The sequence below is a fragment of the Eschrichtius robustus genome, chromosome X (assembly GCF_028021215.1).
Source record: "Eschrichtius robustus isolate mEscRob2 chromosome X, mEscRob2.pri, whole genome shotgun sequence".
Classification (NCBI taxonomy): Eukaryota; Metazoa; Chordata; class Mammalia; order Artiodactyla; family Eschrichtiidae; genus Eschrichtius; species Eschrichtius robustus.
This window is the reverse complement of record NC_090845.1, coordinates 21,663,087-21,682,034: the sequence shown is the minus strand read 5'-3', so window position 1 is coordinate 21,682,034 and position 18,948 is coordinate 21,663,087. Positions and strand designations below refer to the sequence as shown.

At 43.3% G+C, this 18,948-nt stretch overlaps 1 protein-coding gene across 2 annotated transcripts in view; it reads left to right on the top strand.

Moving 5' to 3' along the window:
- Positions 1-13,276, top strand: part of PCYT1B (phosphate cytidylyltransferase 1B, choline) — a 139,668-nt gene extending 126,392 nt beyond the window's left edge. For both annotated transcript variants that reach the window (XM_068533627.1, XM_068533628.1), the window contains exon 8: positions 9,329-13,276. In XM_068533627.1, coding sequence (XP_068389728.1) covers positions 9,329-9,541 — 213 coding nt within the window. In that variant the 3' untranslated portion in view covers positions 9,542-13,276. The remainder of the gene's footprint in view (positions 1-9,328) is intronic.
- The last annotated feature ends 5,672 nt before the right edge of the window (positions 13,277-18,948 follow it).

Here is an 18,948-nt window from a genome sequence, read left to right as displayed (position 1 = left end):
GTCCCCACGCATGCAGGGGAGCTGAGTTTTAACCCCCACTGACTGCTGAGTGAAGCTCCCAGCCCCACCCAACCAGAAAGCCTGGCCAGAACACCTGGGAAGCTGCATAGCCCGGCAATAATTGAGCACAGAGTCTGGCAGGCAGAGCTGACGACAGACGGCAGAGCAAAGCCAGTGGCTGTGTTCAGCTAGGGAACTCAGGGTGCAGGTCAGCTTGAATCAAGACCACCAACAAAGAGCCTTTCTGGCCTTGGAATTAGTTCTCCCACAGTGCCCAGGAAGGGAACCTAATTCACAGCCCCACTCATTGCTGAATACACCTTGCAGCCCACCCGACCATGGAATCTAACTAGAGCACATGGGAAGCTGCCTAGCCCATCCAACAACCCTGCGTACAGTGGCACTTGAACAGAGCAAAACTGGTGGCCCTGTCTGGCCAGGGAATTCAGTACACACTCTTGCCTGGCTCAGGTCCCCAAACAACAAGCCATACAGGCCCTGGGGCCTATTCTGCTGCCCCACCAGGGAAGAGAAGCTAATTCATAGCCCCACCTACTGCTGATTATAGTACCCAGTCATGACCATCTAGTAATCCTGACCAGAAAACCCAGGAAGCTGTGGAGCCCAACCTACAGCCTCACTTGTGCAGGGAACCAAATCAGCAGTCCTATCTAACTGTTCTCAGGCAGCAGCAAGCCCTCCCTGCCCCATCACCTCAGAACTTGGGCAGTGGCCTCACCCCAAAATAAACCCTGATAGCAAACCATTCCTGCCCAAGGATGTTACCAGCAAACACATCCAGAAACCCAAACTGAGCTGACTGTCTCTGCCAAAGCACACATGTAAAGTCTGGAAGAGAAGACCACTTACTCATATGTGCATATACCAATGTAAGAAATCAAGGATCATGAAAAATCTGGTTAATATGACAGCAAAGGAAACTAATAAAGCTCCAATTACTGACCCTAAAGAAATGGACATCTCAGAACTTTCAGACAGAGAATTCAGAATAATCCTCCTAAAGAAGTTTAGTGAACTACAAGCACACACAGACAACAAAATTAGGAAAACCATACATGAACAAAATGAGAAACTCAGCAAAGAAATCGGATCAAAAAAAAAAAACAAACAAACCCCAAACAGAAACCCTAGAGCTGAAAAATACAATGACTGAAGAACTCAACAATGAGCTTCAAAAGCAGACTCTACTAGGCACAAGAAACCTAGAAGTCAAGTCCAGTTGGGAGCAAAAAGAAAAAAACAATGAAGAAGATTGAATAAAACCTATGGGACTTACAGGACACAATCAAAAGAAACAGTATGTGCATTATGGGAATTCCAGAAGGAGAAGATAAAGAGAAAGAGACAAAGTGTATTATTTAAATCAATAATGGCTGAAAACTTCCCACAACTTGGGAGAGAAAGGGACATCCAGATCCATAAGGCACAAGGGACACCAAATAGGTTAAACATGAGTAGGGCTACACTGAGATTATAATTAAATTGTCAAAAGTCAAAGACAAAGAATTTTGAAAGCAGCAAGAGAAAAGAGAAGTTACCAACACTGGAACTCTCATAAGACTTCTGGTAGATTTCTCAAAAGAAACGTTTCATGTCAGGAGAGAATGGAATGGTATATTCAAATTTTTGAAAAAAACCATCAACCAAGAATTCTATGCCTGGCAAAGCTATCCTTCAGAAATGAAGGAGAGATAAAGGTATTCCTGAAGAAACAAAACCTGAGGGAGTTTATCACCACTAGATCTGCCTTACAAGAAAGGCTAAAGGGAGTTCTTTGAGTAAAAGGACACTAAATAACATCATAAAACATAAGAAGGTAGCATAAAAGTCACTGGTAATGGTAAGTATATAGTCAAAGTTAGATTCTGTAATGTGGTAACAGTGGTACATAATTCACTTATAACTGTATGTTAAAAGTTAGAAAACAGGACTTCCGTGGTGGTGCAGTGGTTGAGAATCCACCTGCCAATGCAGGGGACACGGGTTTGATCCCTGGTCTGGGAAGATCCCACATGCCTGTGCACCACAACCATGGAGCCTGTGCTCTAGAGCCTGTGAGCCACAACTACTGAGGCCGCGTGCCACAACTACTGAAGCCCGCACGCCTAGAGCCCATGCTCTGCAACAAGAGAAGCAACCGCAATGAGAAGCCTGCCCACCACAACAAAGAGTAGCCCCCACTCGCCACAACTAGAGAAAGCCTGCACACAGCAACGAAGACCCAATGAAGCCATAAATAAGTAAATAAATAAATAAGTAAATAATACTTTAAAAAGTTAGAAAACATAGTAAAAATAACCATGACTACAATAACTTGATATTGGTTACACAATATTTAATAATATATCAACTGTCCAGCAACAATAACCTAAAATGTGAGGGAGAGGACAAGCAAAAGTAAAGTTTAGGAAGTCTATTGAACTTAAGTCATTATCAGTTTAAAATAGGGTGTTATGATTTTAATATAGTCTATGTAAGCCTCATGGTAATGATAAGGCAAAAACGTGTAGTATTTACACAAAAGAACATGATAAAGTTGTCAAAGCATACTGATACCAAAAGACATCAAAACACACACAAAAAACACAGCAAGATATGAAACAAGGAACAGAGGAACTACAAAACAGCCAGAAAACAATTAACAAAATGGCAATAAGTCCTTCCCTATCAATAATTACTTTTAACATAAATGGAGCTAGATTCTGCAATCAAAAGATACAGAATGGCTAAATGGATTAAAAAAAAAACAAGATCCAACAATACGTTGCCCACAAGAGGTTCACTTTAACCTTAAAGACACACAAAGACTGAAAATAAAGGGGTGGAGCTCGATATTAAAAAAACAAACAACCCAATCCAAAAATGGGCAGAAGACCTAAATAGACATTTCTCCAAAGAAGACATACAGATGGCCAAGAAGCACATGAAAAGCTGCTCAACATCACTAATTATTAGAGAAATGCAAATCAAAACTACAATGAGGTATCACCTCACACCAGTTAGAATGGGCATCATCAGAAAATCTACAAGCAACAAATGCTGGAGAGGGTGTGGAGAAAAGGAAACCCTCTTGCACTGTTGGTGGGAATGTAAATTGATACAGCCACTATGGAGAACAGTATGGAGGTTCCTTAAAAAACAAACTGAAAATAGAATTACCATATGACCCAGCAATCCCACTAATGGGCATATACCCAGAGAAAACCATAATTCAAAAAGACACATGCACCCCAATGTTCATTGCAGCACTATTTACAATAGCCGTGTCATGGAAGCAATCTAAATGCCCATCAACAGACGAATGGATAAAGAAGATGTGGTACATATATACAATGGAATATTACTCAGCCATAAAAAGGAACGAAATTGGGTCATTTGTAGAGATGTGGATGGATCTAGAGACTGTCATACAGAGTGAAGTCAGTCAGAAAAAGAAAAACAAATATCGTATATTAACGCATATATGTGGAACCTAGAAAAATGGTACAGATGAACCGGTTGGCAGGGCAGAAATAGAGGCACAGATGTAGAGAACAAATGTAGGGACACCAAGGGGGAAAGTGGTGGGGTTGGTGGTGGTGGTGGTGGTGGTGGGATGAACTGGGAGATTGGGATTGACATGTATACACTAATATGTATAAAATAGATAACTAATAAGAACCTGCTGTATAAAAAAATAAAATTAAATTAAAAAACTAAAAAATAATAAAATTTAAAAAAACAAACAGAAAAAAAAAGAAAGGGGTGGAAAAAGATAATCCAAGCAAATGGTATATTTTAAGAAGTCAGGGGTAGGTGTACTTACATGAGACAAAATAGACTTTATAGGAAAAAGAGTACAAAGAGACAAAGAATGTCATCATATAATGATAAAGGGGTCAATCCATCAAGAAGATATAATAATTGTAGATATTTATGCATCCAGCGTTGGAGCACCCAAATATATAAAGCAGACCTAAATTGAGAAACAGCAATACAATAATAGTTGGGGACTTTAATACCCCACTCTCAACAATGGATAGATCATCCACACAGGGAATCAATAAGGAAACAGTGGATATGAACAGTGCTGTAGATCAACTGAACCTAAGAGACATATACAGGATATTCTATCCAATAACAGCCGAATATACACTCCTAAGTGCATGTGGAACATTTTTTAGAATAGAACATATGTTAGGCCACAAAACAAGTTTAAGCAAATTTAAGAATATTGAAATCGTACCAAGTATCTTCTCTGACCACAATGGTATGAAATTAGAAATCAGTAACAGGAAGAAAACTAGAAAATTCACAAATACATGGAAATTAAATAATACTCTCCTGACCCATCAAAGAAGAAATGAAAGGGGAAATAATGTATCTTGAGACAGATGAAAAATGGAAATACTACATACCAAAACTTATGGCATGCACCAAAAGCAATTCTAAGAGGGAAGTTCATAGCAATAAATGCCTACATTAAGAAATAAAAGTCTCAAATAACATAACTCTATACCTTAAGGAACCAGAAAGAGCAGAACAAACTGAGCCCAAAGTTAGCAGAAGGAAGGAAAATAAAGATTAGAGCAGAAACAAATGAGATGGAGAATAGGAAGACAATAGAAAAGATTAACAACACTTTAACAAAACTAAGAGTTAGTCCTTGGAGAAGATAAACAAGGTTGTCAGACCTTTAGCTAGACTCACCAAGAAACAGAGAGGACTCAAATCAACAAAATTATAAATGAAAAGGGAGACATTACCACTGATACCACAGAAATACAAAGGATTATAAGAGGCTACTATGAACAATTTATACACCAACAAACTGGACAACCTAGAATAAATGGACACATTTTTAGAAACATACAACCTAAAAAGACTGACTCAGGAAGAAAGAGAAAATCTGAACAGACCAATTAGTATTAAGGACATTAAATCATTAATCAAAAATCTCCCAATGAAGAAAAGCCCAGGACCAGATGGCTTCACTGGTGAATTTTAGCAAGCATTTAAAGAAGAATTAATGCCAATCCTTCTCAAACTCTTCCCAAAATATTGAGGAGGTGGGAAACTCCCAAACTCGTTTTACAAGGTCAGCATTACCCTCATACCAAAGCCAGAAAAGGACACTCTCAGAAAAGAAAACCGTAGGCCAATATCTCTTATGAATATAGATGCAAAAATTCTCAGTAAAATACTAGCAAACTGAATTCAGCAGCACATTAAAAAGATCTTTCGCCATGGCGAAAGATCCCAAGTGGGATTTATCCCTGAGATGCAAGGATAGTTCAGACACAAATCCATCAATGTGATGCATCAATTAATAAAGTGAAAGGGAAAAAATCATATGATCATCCCAATAGATGCAGAAAAAGCCTTTGACAAAATTTAACAACTATTTATGACAGTTGTTTAAAACTACAAACTAGGTATAGAAGGAACATACCACAACATAGTAAAGGCCATATATGACAATCCCACAGCTAACATCATACTCAATTGTGAAAGGTTAAAAACCTGTCCTCTAAAATCAGGAACAAGGCAAGGCTGCCCACTCTCACCACTCCTATTCAACATAGTACTCAAAGTCCTAGCCAGAGCAATCAGGCAAGAAAAAGATATAAAAGGCATTAGGATTGGAAAGGAAGAAGTAAAATAGTCTCTATTTGCATATGACATGATTTTATACATAGAAAATTCTAGAGACTCCATCAGTAAACTGCTAGATCTAATCAATTCAGTAAAGTTGCACGATACAAAATTAACATACAAAAATCGGTAGCATTTCTGTACACTGATAATGAATTATATGAAAAAGAGACTTAAATTATCCCATTTACAGTAGCATCAAAAAGAATACAATACTTAATTTAACCAGGGAGGTGAAAGATCTCTGCACTGAAAGCTACAAGACACTGAAGAAGGAAATCCAAGAAGACACCAATAACTGGAAAGATACCCATGCTCATGGATTGAGAGAATTGTTAAAATGTCCATACTACCCAAAGCCATCTATAGATTCAATGTAATTCCTATCAAGATTCTAATGGCACTTTTTTTTCAGAAACAGAAAAAAAGTCCTAAAATTTATATGGAACCACAAAAGACCCCGCCTGGACAGCCAAAACAATCTTGAGAAAGAAGAACAAAGTGGGAGGCATTACACTTCTTGCTTTCAAGCTATACTATAAAGCTGTAGTAATCAAGACAGTATGACAGTGGCATAATAACAGACACATAGACGAACAAAACAGAATTGAGAGCCCAGGAGTAAACCCATGCAAGGGAGCCAAAAATACTCAATAGAGAAAAGACAGTATCTTCAATAAATGGTGCTAGAAAATTGGACATTTACATGTAAAAGAATGAAAGTAGACCCCTATCTTACACCACCCATGAAAATTAACTTGAAATAGATTAAAGATTTCAGTGTGAGATCACAATCCATAAAATTCCCAGTAGAAAACATCAGAGCAAAACTCCTTGACATGGGTCTTGGCAATGATTTTTTGGATATGACACCTAAGGCACAAGCAACAAAATAAATGAGACTACATCAGACTGAAAAATTTTGCATGGCAAAAGAAACCACCTACAAAATTAAAACACAGCCTACGGAAAAGGAAAAAATATTTACAAACCATGTATGATAAGGAATTAACATCCAAAATATATAAAGATCTCATAAAGTTGAATAGCAAAAAACCAAGTAATCCAATTTAAAAATGGGCAAAGGACCTGTATAGACATTTTTCCAAAGAAGATATACCAATGGTTAACAAGTACATGAAAAGATGTTCAACACCACTAAATCAACAGGGAAATGCAGATCGAAACCACAATGAGATATCATCTCACACCTGTTAGAGTGTGAGCAATAAAAAGACAAGAGATAACAAATGCTGGCAAGTATGTAGAGAAAAGGGAACGCTTGTGCACTGTTGGTGGGATTGTCAACTGGTACAACCAATATGGAAACATTATGAAGGTTCCTCAAAAAATTCAAAATATGATGCAGAATTTCCACTTGTGGGAATACAGTTGACCCTTGAACAGGTTTGAACTGCATGGGTCCACTTATACTTGGATTTTTTTCAGTATTAAATACTAAGGTACTACATGATCTACAGTTGGTTGAATCCACAGATGTAGAACTGTGAATGCAGAGGGCCAACTCTAATGTTTTACACCGATTTTTCGACAGCACAGAGGGTCAGCATCCATAACCCCCCCATTGTTCAAGGGTCAACTATTATATCTGAAGGAAATGAAAACACTGTGTTGAAGAGATAACTGCACCCCCGTGTTCATAGCAGCATTATTTGTAATAGTGAAGACATGGAAACAACCTAAGTGTCTGTCGATGGATGAATGGATAAAGTTGTGGTTTATACACACACACACACACACACACACACACACACACACAATGGATTATTACTCATCCATATAAAAGGAGGAAATCCCGCCATTTGTGATAACACGGATGGTCCTTGAGGGCATTATGCCAAGTGAAAGAAGTCAGAGAAAGACAAATACTGTATGATTTCACTGACAGATTGTGTTTACCAGAGGTAGGGAGTATGGGGAGGGGAAATTGCATGAAGGGGGTCAAAAGGTACAAATTTCCAGTTATAAGTAAGTACTAGGGATGTAATGTACAACATGATCACCATAGTTAACATTGCTGTATGGTATATATGCAGGTTTTGAGAGTACATCCTAAGCGTTCTCATCACAAGGAAAAAAAATTTGTATCCATATGAGATGATGGATGTTAACTAACCTTACTGTAGTAATCATTTCACGATTTAAGTGAAATCATTATGCTGTACACCTTAAACGTATATAGTTTGAGAAGAACCAGAAAGAGAAGTTCAATTGTTCATACAATTGAATTGTATGTTCATACAATTGAACTGTATGTCAATTCTATCTCAAAACTGGAAAAACTTTTAAAAGGTTGGGAAGATGAAAAGTATCTTTAGCAATCTGATATATTAAAAAAGGTATCTCACATCAATCATTTTGCGTTAGTTTATTAGTGACGCCAAACATTTTTTAGAGTTCATTTATAAGTCTTTTGTGAGTTACCTGTATGTGCCAAATGCTCGTTATCTTCTTTTTGGTTTCTAAGCTCTGTTTATATACTAAAATGCTTAATTTGTATTTAAATGTTGCAAAAATTTCCCCCTTTTTTTCATTTGCCTTGTACCTTATTTCATAGTGTCTTTTTTTTGAGGTACAGAAGTTTTGAATTTTTTATATAGCCAAACATCAATCTTTTTTTAATGGTTTCTTTTTTTGCTTTTATGCTCATACCCAAAGGTATTTCTAGATCAGCAATCTTACCATACCCCTCTCTTGATTAAAATCTTCCAGGGGCTCTTCAGGAGAAATCCATCTCCTCCTGGTGCTCCAGCCTCAACTACTGTCACCCTATAGGCACTTGGGGTCCAGTCAGGCCAAGCAGTTATGCTTAGCCCTGTCTACTTAGCACCGTCTGTTTGGAAAGCCAGTCCTCATCCAGCCCCACGGGCTCACCACCCATCTCCACCCCCTCTTCCCGCATGTCACTGAAGCCCCAGCTTGGATATGACCACCAACTTTATCCTTTTCTTCCCCCCATGCCCCTCCTCACCCAGGTAACTCCACTCCAGCCCCCACGGTCTCCTTGCTTGTCCTGGGACGTGCACTGCGTGCTCCCTTCTCGGAGTTCTGCCTGCAACGTGCTTCCCCTGATTGCCATTCACGTGGTCCCCTCCTCACCTCTTTCAGGTCTCTGCTCAGACAGCATCTTCTCAGCGAGGCCTTCCCTGAGCACCCTACTGACCTTTGCAGCCCACCTGTCTCCCCGGCCCACACCCCAATCTGCTAACCTCTCTCGTTTTAGTTCTCCCTCAGACCATAGTTCCACCTGACACACCTCATATTTTGTTTGTTTATTGTGTGATTCCTCCCTCATATCCATGAGGATAGGGAGTTTTGTTTTATTTCCTGCTGCACTTCGAAGTACCGAGGACATTGCCATTTGCCTGGCACAGCATAGGCAGCAGTTTGATTTGGAGATGGAGGAAAAGGCGGTAAGAAGGGATGAGTCCCAAGAACCAGCCGGGAGGATAATCTGATGCCGCAGCATCTTCCTGCCCCAGAATCTCACTCAGCCCCTCCCCAGAGACAGTCTGGGGAACATGGGCTGGCATGCGAGCCTGCGTTTGTGCGCGCAGGTATTAGAGCAGCGGCTGTCCTTCCTGCCTTGTCTGTCTCCCTACCGCCTCAGAAGGCTCCTTTAACAGACGCCTTCTCTCCCTTCTCTCTCTAGAAGCAGATGTTCCAGGAGAGGAGTAGCCGGATGCTGCAGGCCTTGTCCCCGAAGCAGAGCCCTGTGAGCAGCCCCACCAGGAGCCGGTCCCCTTCACGCTCGCCGTCGCCCACCTTCCCGTGGCTCCCGAACAAAAGCTCACCCCCCTCCTCACCCAAAGCAGCCTCAGCCTCCATCAGCAGCATGAGCGAGGGGGATGAGGATGAGAAGTAAAGGCTGCCGGCAGACAACAAGGGCCACGCCACACAGGCTGGGGGGAGGGCGGGGCACGGGGGACGCCTGAGTGGTGTGGGAAGGGAAACAGTCGCAGGAGCTGCAGCTCAGCCAGGAGACCCTGAGCTCTGCTACGGGAAGGCCTTGAGACCAGCTCTCCCTCAGTCTCCACTCAGCCTAAGACTTGGGCTCTGCATGGAGGTTTCCCGCCGGACAACCTATACAAACTGCCTTAGCATCATCTAGAACCACTCTCCTTTAACCTTGCTAAGGAAAGGTGCAGAGCACCCCTGGGAGACTTGTACTGAGTGGGGTGCCTTCTGCTTTGCTCCTTACACTGACCCCCACCAAATATACCACCTGTGGAAGCGGCTGTTCCCTCAATCTACTACTTCACTTCCAGCTCCTAAGGGCCCTGCACGTTGCCTCCTACCACCCAAGCTCTGCCAGAATAATGTTTCCAGTAGAGGTGGCAAAGTGCTTCTGAAATAGTCAAGCTACAAATGCCAACCTTCTCAGTTTAGCCACGAGACCTGATGTTGCAACACAGTTGCATCAGTTCTTTCCAGTTCCAGGAACGTGGCGTCTAGACCAAGCCTTGCTTTAGGCTACATATATCAAAGGTCACCTAGTGTGAACCTCAACTTCTTATTCCAAGGACAGTTTTGTCAAGGAGAACGCCACCTAAGGTGTAATGTCTCCTGGTTGTACTCTTTCATCATTGGTTTGACTTCACTGTTTTCCAGAAACTACCTTAATCTGTGGGAAATGCAACAAAACAGAACATCATATATATACATACATACATATATATATATATATGTATATGTATATAAAGGAGCCGCTTTGCTTTGGCTCCAAGTTTAGCAGATGGTAGATGTTTCCTGAAGCTTCTCCTTCAAGGATGCTATTATGGAATGGCTTTTCCCATTTCTGACCAGTTAACAGTTTCATAGACCTCAAGTAACGGTTTGATGTACCAAACCACATAGTATACCAATAGGGGGTGCTACCTGCACGTATCTGTTCTATGTATGCTCCCAATACGCCATCCAGGGTGTGTACCGTATGCAATATGAATCTATGGTGGTGGCATTTTACATTATCCCCCTCTCCTGCTCTCACCCTAATACCCTGCTGAAACCCTTGGTCTTAAGAACTACCTGGTTCCCTTGTGACTTGGGCACTTTGTCAAAAGCTCATCCTGCATTCCTGTAGAAACGTCCCAGCCACGAAATCAGCATGTTGTGCTCACAGCCTCCCATCATCTTTTTGGGTAGAGGAAGGCTCTGAATAGTTTCGCCGAGCAAGGTGGGAACCTCAGCATCTGGACGTTCCAGGTAGTCCTGTAATCACCCACCTCCCCGGCCCTAGGTTTCAAATGGGATGAAGGCGCTAAGCATGCCCGCTGAGTTGTCTGAAGTTACTGTTCCCTAAGCACAGGTAGAAATGAGCAGGTAGAGGCAAGATGTAGAACCACACTCTTGGGTAGAAGAGGCATTGCCTGGCTGTCCCAGTAAAGCCAGAGGCCCAACACAGCAACTTGCGGACAGAGCCCGGCATCTCTTGTGACAGAAACTCTCCCTTTCAGAGACCCTGGGAAACAGCCTTCTGGGTGACAAGTGGGGCAACCAGAGAAGGAAGGTGGCATGTCTTTCCCCCTCGTGTTGGGGTTGAACTACCTCCCTACCCACCTGGAGATAAGTGGTGTTTGTTGGGAAGCAAAACCATGAGGCTAAGCTGGCTGGGAACCCCCTTGTTCTGGGCACTTCCTCCAGAACTGTGTCGAACACTCACGGGACAGAGAGCTGGTGGGAACATGGCGCGTGCGAAGAAAACTTGTTGCCGTCAAGGCCCAGAGCACTGCTCTGCTGAGAGGGGCAAAGGCCCCGTTCCTCCACTGGGCCCGTTTGGTCTCTCTCCCGTCATGTACCCAGGGCACACTGGGCATGTACGCCCACCATCTCCTGAGCGGTGACAGGGTGAGGAGGCCCGCTGGGCAAGGCAAGGCAGTGAGAACAAGGGAAGAGAAAAGGAGAAAGAGGGGCCTGGAGAAAGGCAAGAAGGTTAAAGAAAATCTGCGTGCTCAAACCATTTCAGGGCCTCCCTTTGTAGGGGAAACTCTCTTGGGAATGCCTTTTATGGGCTTTTGCCACGGCCCAGAGCAGATAAATCCACTTTTACCTGATTCCTGCTCTGGAGCAAATAGCTTGGAATTGATGTATCGGGCAGATTCTAAGTTTTCAGGCCTCACACACCACACTGACAGGTGCCGCTTACATGACTCATCAGATTCAGTGCCATCCTAGCTGCCAATTATGGGAAATGACCAATGCCTGGGATATCCCAGGGATGGGCCGCAACAACCCACAAGTGGGTTCTAAGTCTCACCCTCTGTCCCCCTCCTGACCTGTAACAATACCTCCCCACCCTAAGGCTACGAGATTACCGAGAAGGAATGAGGAGATCCTGCAACCCAACTTTTGATGCTTCCTGGCCACCAGTTTATCCCTGCCCCTCCTCCCCTGCTTGGGAGGAGATGGGCTGGCTCTTTGTTTGGGCCGGCCAGTCAACAGTAATGGCCAAGAGTGCGTTAAGGCTGGAATGAGAGACGTACAAAGTGTGACACAAGCTTGGAGAGGTAAGCAGGAACGACAAAAAGCAAGGAAAGGTTCTTTTGCCCTAGACAGGGAAGGAAGCTTCGGACTGAGGGCTGGAGAAGAGCAATCTAGGTCATGGAGGGAGGCAGGTTACATGAAGATGGGCGGGAGGGGGAGCATAGTTCCTTTCCGCTCCCTTACAAGCGTCAGTCACTCCCTAACAGGTAAAGGAGGCAGGCTTTCTTTCACAGACACCCAAGGTTAGTGGGTACCTGTGCAGGATGTGGGTTCCCGTCCCCCCACCCCGTCCAGCTTCCCCATTTCAGCCCTTCTCCATTAGCTGCCACATCTTCCTCCTGGGGACCCTGAAATCAAATGTTCACCAGCTAAAAACATGGGGCAACCGTAATGTCATAGTCACATTGAATGGCCTGTCTCTGGCAAGCCAACTCCCGTGGGCCAGGACTTTACAAAGGCAAAGGAAACCAGCCTCAAGAGGAGTGATCCCAAGACCTAAGTCTGCCTTCTGACCTGCTCTGCGGGGAAGAGACACAGCTGCGGGATGGCCAGCTTGCTCCATGCCTTAGGCTGGAGTTACTGAGAGTCCATCCTTGGAGGGAGGGACGGAAGAGCATGGATTCGTTCTCTCCATCTTCGGGACTTAGCACCCAGGCATACCCCAGGGAGAGACTTCGAGAAGGCGACCTACACTCAGCTGACTCAGATGAGCCTGAAGGGAGCAGAGATATTCCTGTTCCTCAGGCATCCGTTCAGCACTAGTCTTGGCCATCAGATTTTTCTTTTTTTAAAAAAACAGAATGAGCTCATGAGGCGTTTGCAACTTCTACTTTCTCTCTAGACTTGAGTTTTTTGTTGTGTCCCTGCAACGTGTCCCGGGACAAAGCCATAAGAAGATCATACATACTTAAGACTATGCTGTACACGTGAGACAAGAAGAAGACGACTCGTCTGGGTTAAAGCCCGACCTTATGCCCAAGCATTTGCTCTGGTGCTGAATAACGCAAACTTCCGGAATCAGCCCCACCTCTCCCCACCCCCTCCTACCCCTGCACATCCCCCTCCCCGCTCCAGACCCACTCCTGCTCCCCAACGGGACACGGCATTGCCAACTTGTTTATAAATAAAGGGATGCAGAATTGCACTTTTGCCTACTGTGTTTCTTAAAAGCGTGGTGCTGTGCATTCCTACTCATGAGCTCCGGCGCAATATGGAAGAGTGCAGGTGTGGCCGCTGTCCTGCCTCCGCCCAGCTGGGCCCCAGCCCTTCAGAATGATGGGTCCGCGTGCCGTGCAGCACGGGGCCAAGCCTGGAGTTGCCAGGCGGCTCACGCCTGACATGGAAACGATCTAAAGGTCCATCAGCAGAGGAGTGGATAAAGAAGATGTGGTACATACATACAAAGGAATACTACTCAGCCATTAAAAAAAGTGAAATAATGCCATTTGCAGCAACATGGATGCAACTAGAAATTATCATACGAAGTCAGTCAGAAAAACAAATACCATATGATATCACTGATATGTGGAATCTAAACTATGACACAAATGAACCTATCTACTAAACAAACAGACTCATGGACATAGAGAACAGACTTGTGGTTGCCAAGGGGGCGGGAGGGGTGAGGGAGGGACGGAGGGGGAGTTTGGGGTTAGTAGATGGATTCAACAACAAGGTCCTACTGTATAGCACAGGGAACTATATCCAATCTCCTGGGATAAACCATAATGGAAAAGAATACAAAAAGAATGTATATGTGTGTATAACCGAGTCACGCTGCTGTACAGCAGAAATTAGCACAACATTGTAAATCAACTATACTTCAATTTAAAAAAAAAAAAAAAAGGCTGCTTAGGAGCACTCACCTGGAGGGGAGGTCACGGAGGGAGCCCGGCCAGGACCCTGAGTTGTACGCTCCACCGCCAACTTGCTTTCTGACCTCGGCCAAACCACTTCACTTCTCAGACCTCAGCGTCTGCTTTTGTAAAATGAAGGGGTGGAAGGAAATTGTTTCTGAGGTCTCCTTTGACCGTAAAAGTCTCTGAATTTAGGAGGCAGCCTGCGTCGTCCCTAAGCTTCTCCAGCTATGACGCCGTCACTGAGCCACCTGAGGAAGTGCTTACCCTTCACTGGGAAGCTGGAGACCTGACCTGCGGCCTCCACAACCCACGGCGTCAGTGCAGCACTCATGCCTGCAGCCAGGCTCTCAGGTTCCGCCCACCCTTCTTATCTAGCTGCCTGGCGGCATGCTTTTCACCTGGACTTAAACATTGGGGCGTGGCCATTTCCACCACTTCTCCAACCTTGGGGAAAAGCTCCTTTGGTCAGCTGGAAGCAGACAGATGGGGGTGGAGGCTCTCAATCAGGATTCCAAATGTCAACAGTTAAGGCAGATTGATGTTCTGAGAATTGTGCTCATGCCCTCCACTAGCCGAATTTAGGAGCGTCTATTAACTCCATCTGGAGGGGTTTAGCTCTTTGAAATGACAACAGTTCTAACATTAGCCTAGATTCTAGAAGAAATAGAACCAGGCCTGCAGGCAGCAAGGGAATTCATTTAAAAATAGAATACCTATCGTTCACAGACCACATTACTTGGCTTTTGCCATACAGATCAAACACATTCTCGACAGGCTGTATTTAGAGTCAGTTACAGGTTTCCTCTTCACTTTCCATGATACCTCAGAAATGTTCTCAAGGGAAAAATCAGTTCTAAGGCATAACAAAATTCATGTTTAAGAACTCTGATATTGGCCCCAAAGAGAATGAGCCTTTGTTAACAAACCCCTAGGATTAAAAGGTACGCTATCAAAAATGTTTACACACACACACACACACACACACACACACACACACACACACACACAGTCCTCTTGTATTGAAGTCCTCACAGCTTATTGGAGTTGAATGTTTAAGCAACTTCTCCAGGTATTCAGCAGAGGCTATTAGATAAAAAGACTCCTACAGAGATGCTTTTCAGACAAAGAGGGACAGTTCATTAGCACCAAGTGTATACCCAGTGATCAAACTCTTCACGAAACCATCAAGTAAAATCCTTAAAATAAAGAACCAGTAAAATCTGAAATATCATTAAGAGCATAAACATCCACAGGTGCTAATTGACCTTTACCTTAGGCCCTGTACTGCCATAACTTATATTCTAAAAAAACACCACCACATTGGTTGAATGTCAGCTGCAGTTGACCACATGTGGGAAACTTGAAGAGAAATGTTCAGAGTAGGGTTGACTTGTCTCCTGTAAGCAATTTTTATTCTCCTTACCTTTGTTATCTCTCTTGGGGGGCAGGGAAAAGAATTAATCTGCAAGGTTACTGTACTCTATTCATAAAAGCTGAGTTCTGATGGAGGGATTAGACATAACTAAAATATTTGATACATAATCTTCCATTTTAAAAGAATTAATGAATCCATACCTGAAAGAGCTGGGACACTTTACCTCTTCCACAGGGACCTTTTCAACTTCTTATACTTGCAAATGAACTTGTCGCTCTAAACTTTCCAAGTTCAAAGAAAACCTGTCATCTTCTGCCACTCACGTGGCAGGACATGACTCATTACATAGCTTGAGGCGATAACCAGACTTTCTTGTCTGATAATCACGTTCCACTGGACGGATGTTGGCAAGATGCCACTTACTGGTCTCACCATACAAACTGACATTGACACAGAGTCATTGATTCTTTTTCCATTTTTTCCCATATCTGGTACCCAGGGATTAACAATAAAGTAGTTGAAGAGGTATGTGTGTTAGTTTCCTATTGCTGTAACAAATTCAGTGGCTTAAAACAACACAGGTGTGTTATTTTACAGTTCTGGAGGTCAGAAGTCCAAAATGGGTCTTACTGGACTAAAATTAAGGTGTTGGCAGGGCTGCATTCCTGTCTGGAGGCTCTAGGGGAGAATCCACTTTCTTGCATTTTCTAGCCTGCATTCCTTAGCTCGTGGCCCCCTTCCATCTTCAAAGCCAGCAATGGCCAGTCCAATCTTTCTCACATCACATCACTGTGACACTCCTTCTGCCTCTCTCCTCTATGTATGAGGGCCCTTATGATTACAATGGGCCCACTAGGATAATCCAGGACACCCTCCCTATTTTATGGTCATCAGCAACTTTAATGCCTTCTTGCCATGTAATAAAACACATTCCCAGGTTCTAAGGATTGGGACGTGAACATCTTTGGGGGCCCATAATTCTACGACTGAAGACAATGGTCATAAACCCTTGAACCTTTTTCCAGATCCTAACAGAGTTGAGGAGCAGTAACCCTCATGCAGAGAGATTCGTGTTCCTCTTTTTAACATTCCTACATCTACTCGTGATGGACCCCTTAAATGTTTCTCTTGAGTCTTGACATCCACAAGAGAAGCATGAAATAGGTATAATGGGAGATGTTGGACCCAAATGAACAGGCTAATTGGTCCATGAGGAAAGGAAGGGTTGGGTCCTCAACTCATGAACATGGAGCCGTGGCTGGTAGAGAAGGAAGTTTAAGAGCTTCCCTCCCTGTTCTCTGTACATATCCTCCAATTCATATTTGGCTACACCAAGAAGACAAGAAGTGAAAGGGTAGCTAACCAAAATCTTTGATCACTGGACACATTCTTGCTGAAATAAGCCAAGGAATACAGTTTCTGGCTATCAGGCAGAATCTGTTTCCTACCTATGCTCCCCCTGGTTTGTTTTTGGTTTTGTTTTTCTGGTCATTGGAGGTTGACCACAGCCAGTTTAAGCTGGGACTCACTTCCAGCCATCCAGTATCAAGGTACGCCATGCTCCTTTCTAGAGTAACTTATTTTTCCATGGTTGCCTTTGATCTGCATTTTAACTTAAGGTCTCACATACATTCCTGTCTGAAGCATTCAGTAAACATTTACATGAGCTCGTAGGTGCTGGAGATATAAAGACGAAAGAGGACACAATCCCTCCCCCCACCCCAATTTCAGTTCAGTAACTTGACTCTCAATTCTGACCTCTGACTGGCCCAGCCTCTGGCTTTACTGAGCTCTTGATGAAGAGTCCATGTTTCGGACTGTGCCAAATAGAATTTGACAATGATTTGACTTACTAATTTCCCTTTTTTTTTTTTTTCTAATCTCTTTGGGGTGGAGTACTCTAAATTTCCCAGAGTGCTAAGAAAGACTGCTAACTCCTACTCAGAATGGGGGAAAATAGAAAAAAAAAAGATTCGTAAAAGTAGATTTTCTATTTATGAGAAACCACTTGTTGAGAATGCTGAACGGGGGAGGCTGGTGACGTCACCCCTCAGCTGGCCCGTGAATAGGAAGACTCTGGGCGAGTTACCTAAGTCACAAGGCGTCAGCACACTCTTTCCTTAAAGGCCTTACCAAACAGGTGTGGGCCCTGGCCTGGAATGAACTCTATTTGAACAGAGCTGTTCTATGGACGAGATGGTCATTCGATGTCTCACCTTAGATTCTTCGATTGCAGGGTGGCTGACGGACTTCTCCCAGAATAATGGGGCAGAATTTGCTTTCATGAACTATTATTTTGTTACCAGTCGAAGCCCTAGAAAGAGAGCAGTTTTCATGTAAGAAGCTCGTTCCAGTGATTGTGCTAAGGTGACAATAATTATCTCTAACTTTAGAAATAATGACACTATTATATTAAGCTATTACTAAGGAACTGTTGAACGCTTTTGCATCCATCACTGTTGTTGAAATCATGAACATGTTTATTTTGTTTGAGCACTAGCAAATTCTGTTTGGACAAGAATGCCAGAAAACAGTAAGAGTAGCATTAGCTTAAGAGTTTCTTGCACAGAAGGAAACAGCAAAGCTGCTCAGTTGTCCGAAATCCAAATCGACAAGGCCTTTTCTCTCTTAAGTATTTCCCAATTACCTATTAAATAGAACATCAATGACCCTAGGCCTGCTCTATGCCAGGGAGACAGGATTTGCTGCTGCCAGCATTTTAGCCACTCTCAGAGGCTGGTCTGTGGTTTGGACTTGATCAGTGGTTTTTCAATCCTGTCACATGTTAAAATCTCTTAGAGAACTCTTTAAAAAAGACTTCTCAGACACCATCTGACGGAGTGGATCTGAAATGGGCCCCAGGACTTGGAGATTCCAATGTGGCCAGGTTGAGACCCTCCAGGTGATAGTCAATACTTCAATTCAGAGAACAAAGTGAGCCTCTGAGAGGACTGGATTCAAAGAGGGTGACAATCAATGCCTTTTGTAGCAAACATGAGAAGTGACGTGCCAAGCAGCTAGGACAGGAAAAGGTCGAGGTATCATCTTGTTATTTTCTTATCCAAAGAGAGACTCTTATGTTGATGGAAGTGTCATCAGTAGGCAGAGGACAAAGGATTCATTTTAAGACCAACATTTAGAAATGACAAGGGTACTGTCAAGCACCCAACCCAATGACTGGTGAAAATGGGTACTCGATGTTAATTTAAAAAAATGCAACAGCGTGTAATGGCTGTACATAGCTGCACTGTCCAGTATGGTCGCCACTAGCCACAGGTGGCTATTTGAATTTAAATGAATACCAATTAAAAATTCAGTTCCTCAGTTGAACTAGCCACATTTTAAGCGTACAGGTGGCTAGTGGTGGCCATATTGGACAGCAAAGCTAGAGAACGTGCCCGTCATCACAGAGTTCTAGTGGTGGACGGCGGTCTGCAGCAATCCTTCCCAGAGGCAGCCCCTCCTATGTGATGCTTTATAATTTATGCATGTGATCAAAGAGTACGTCTCTGTGACTATGAAGTGAACACCTGAAAGCATCAGCAGATAATCATT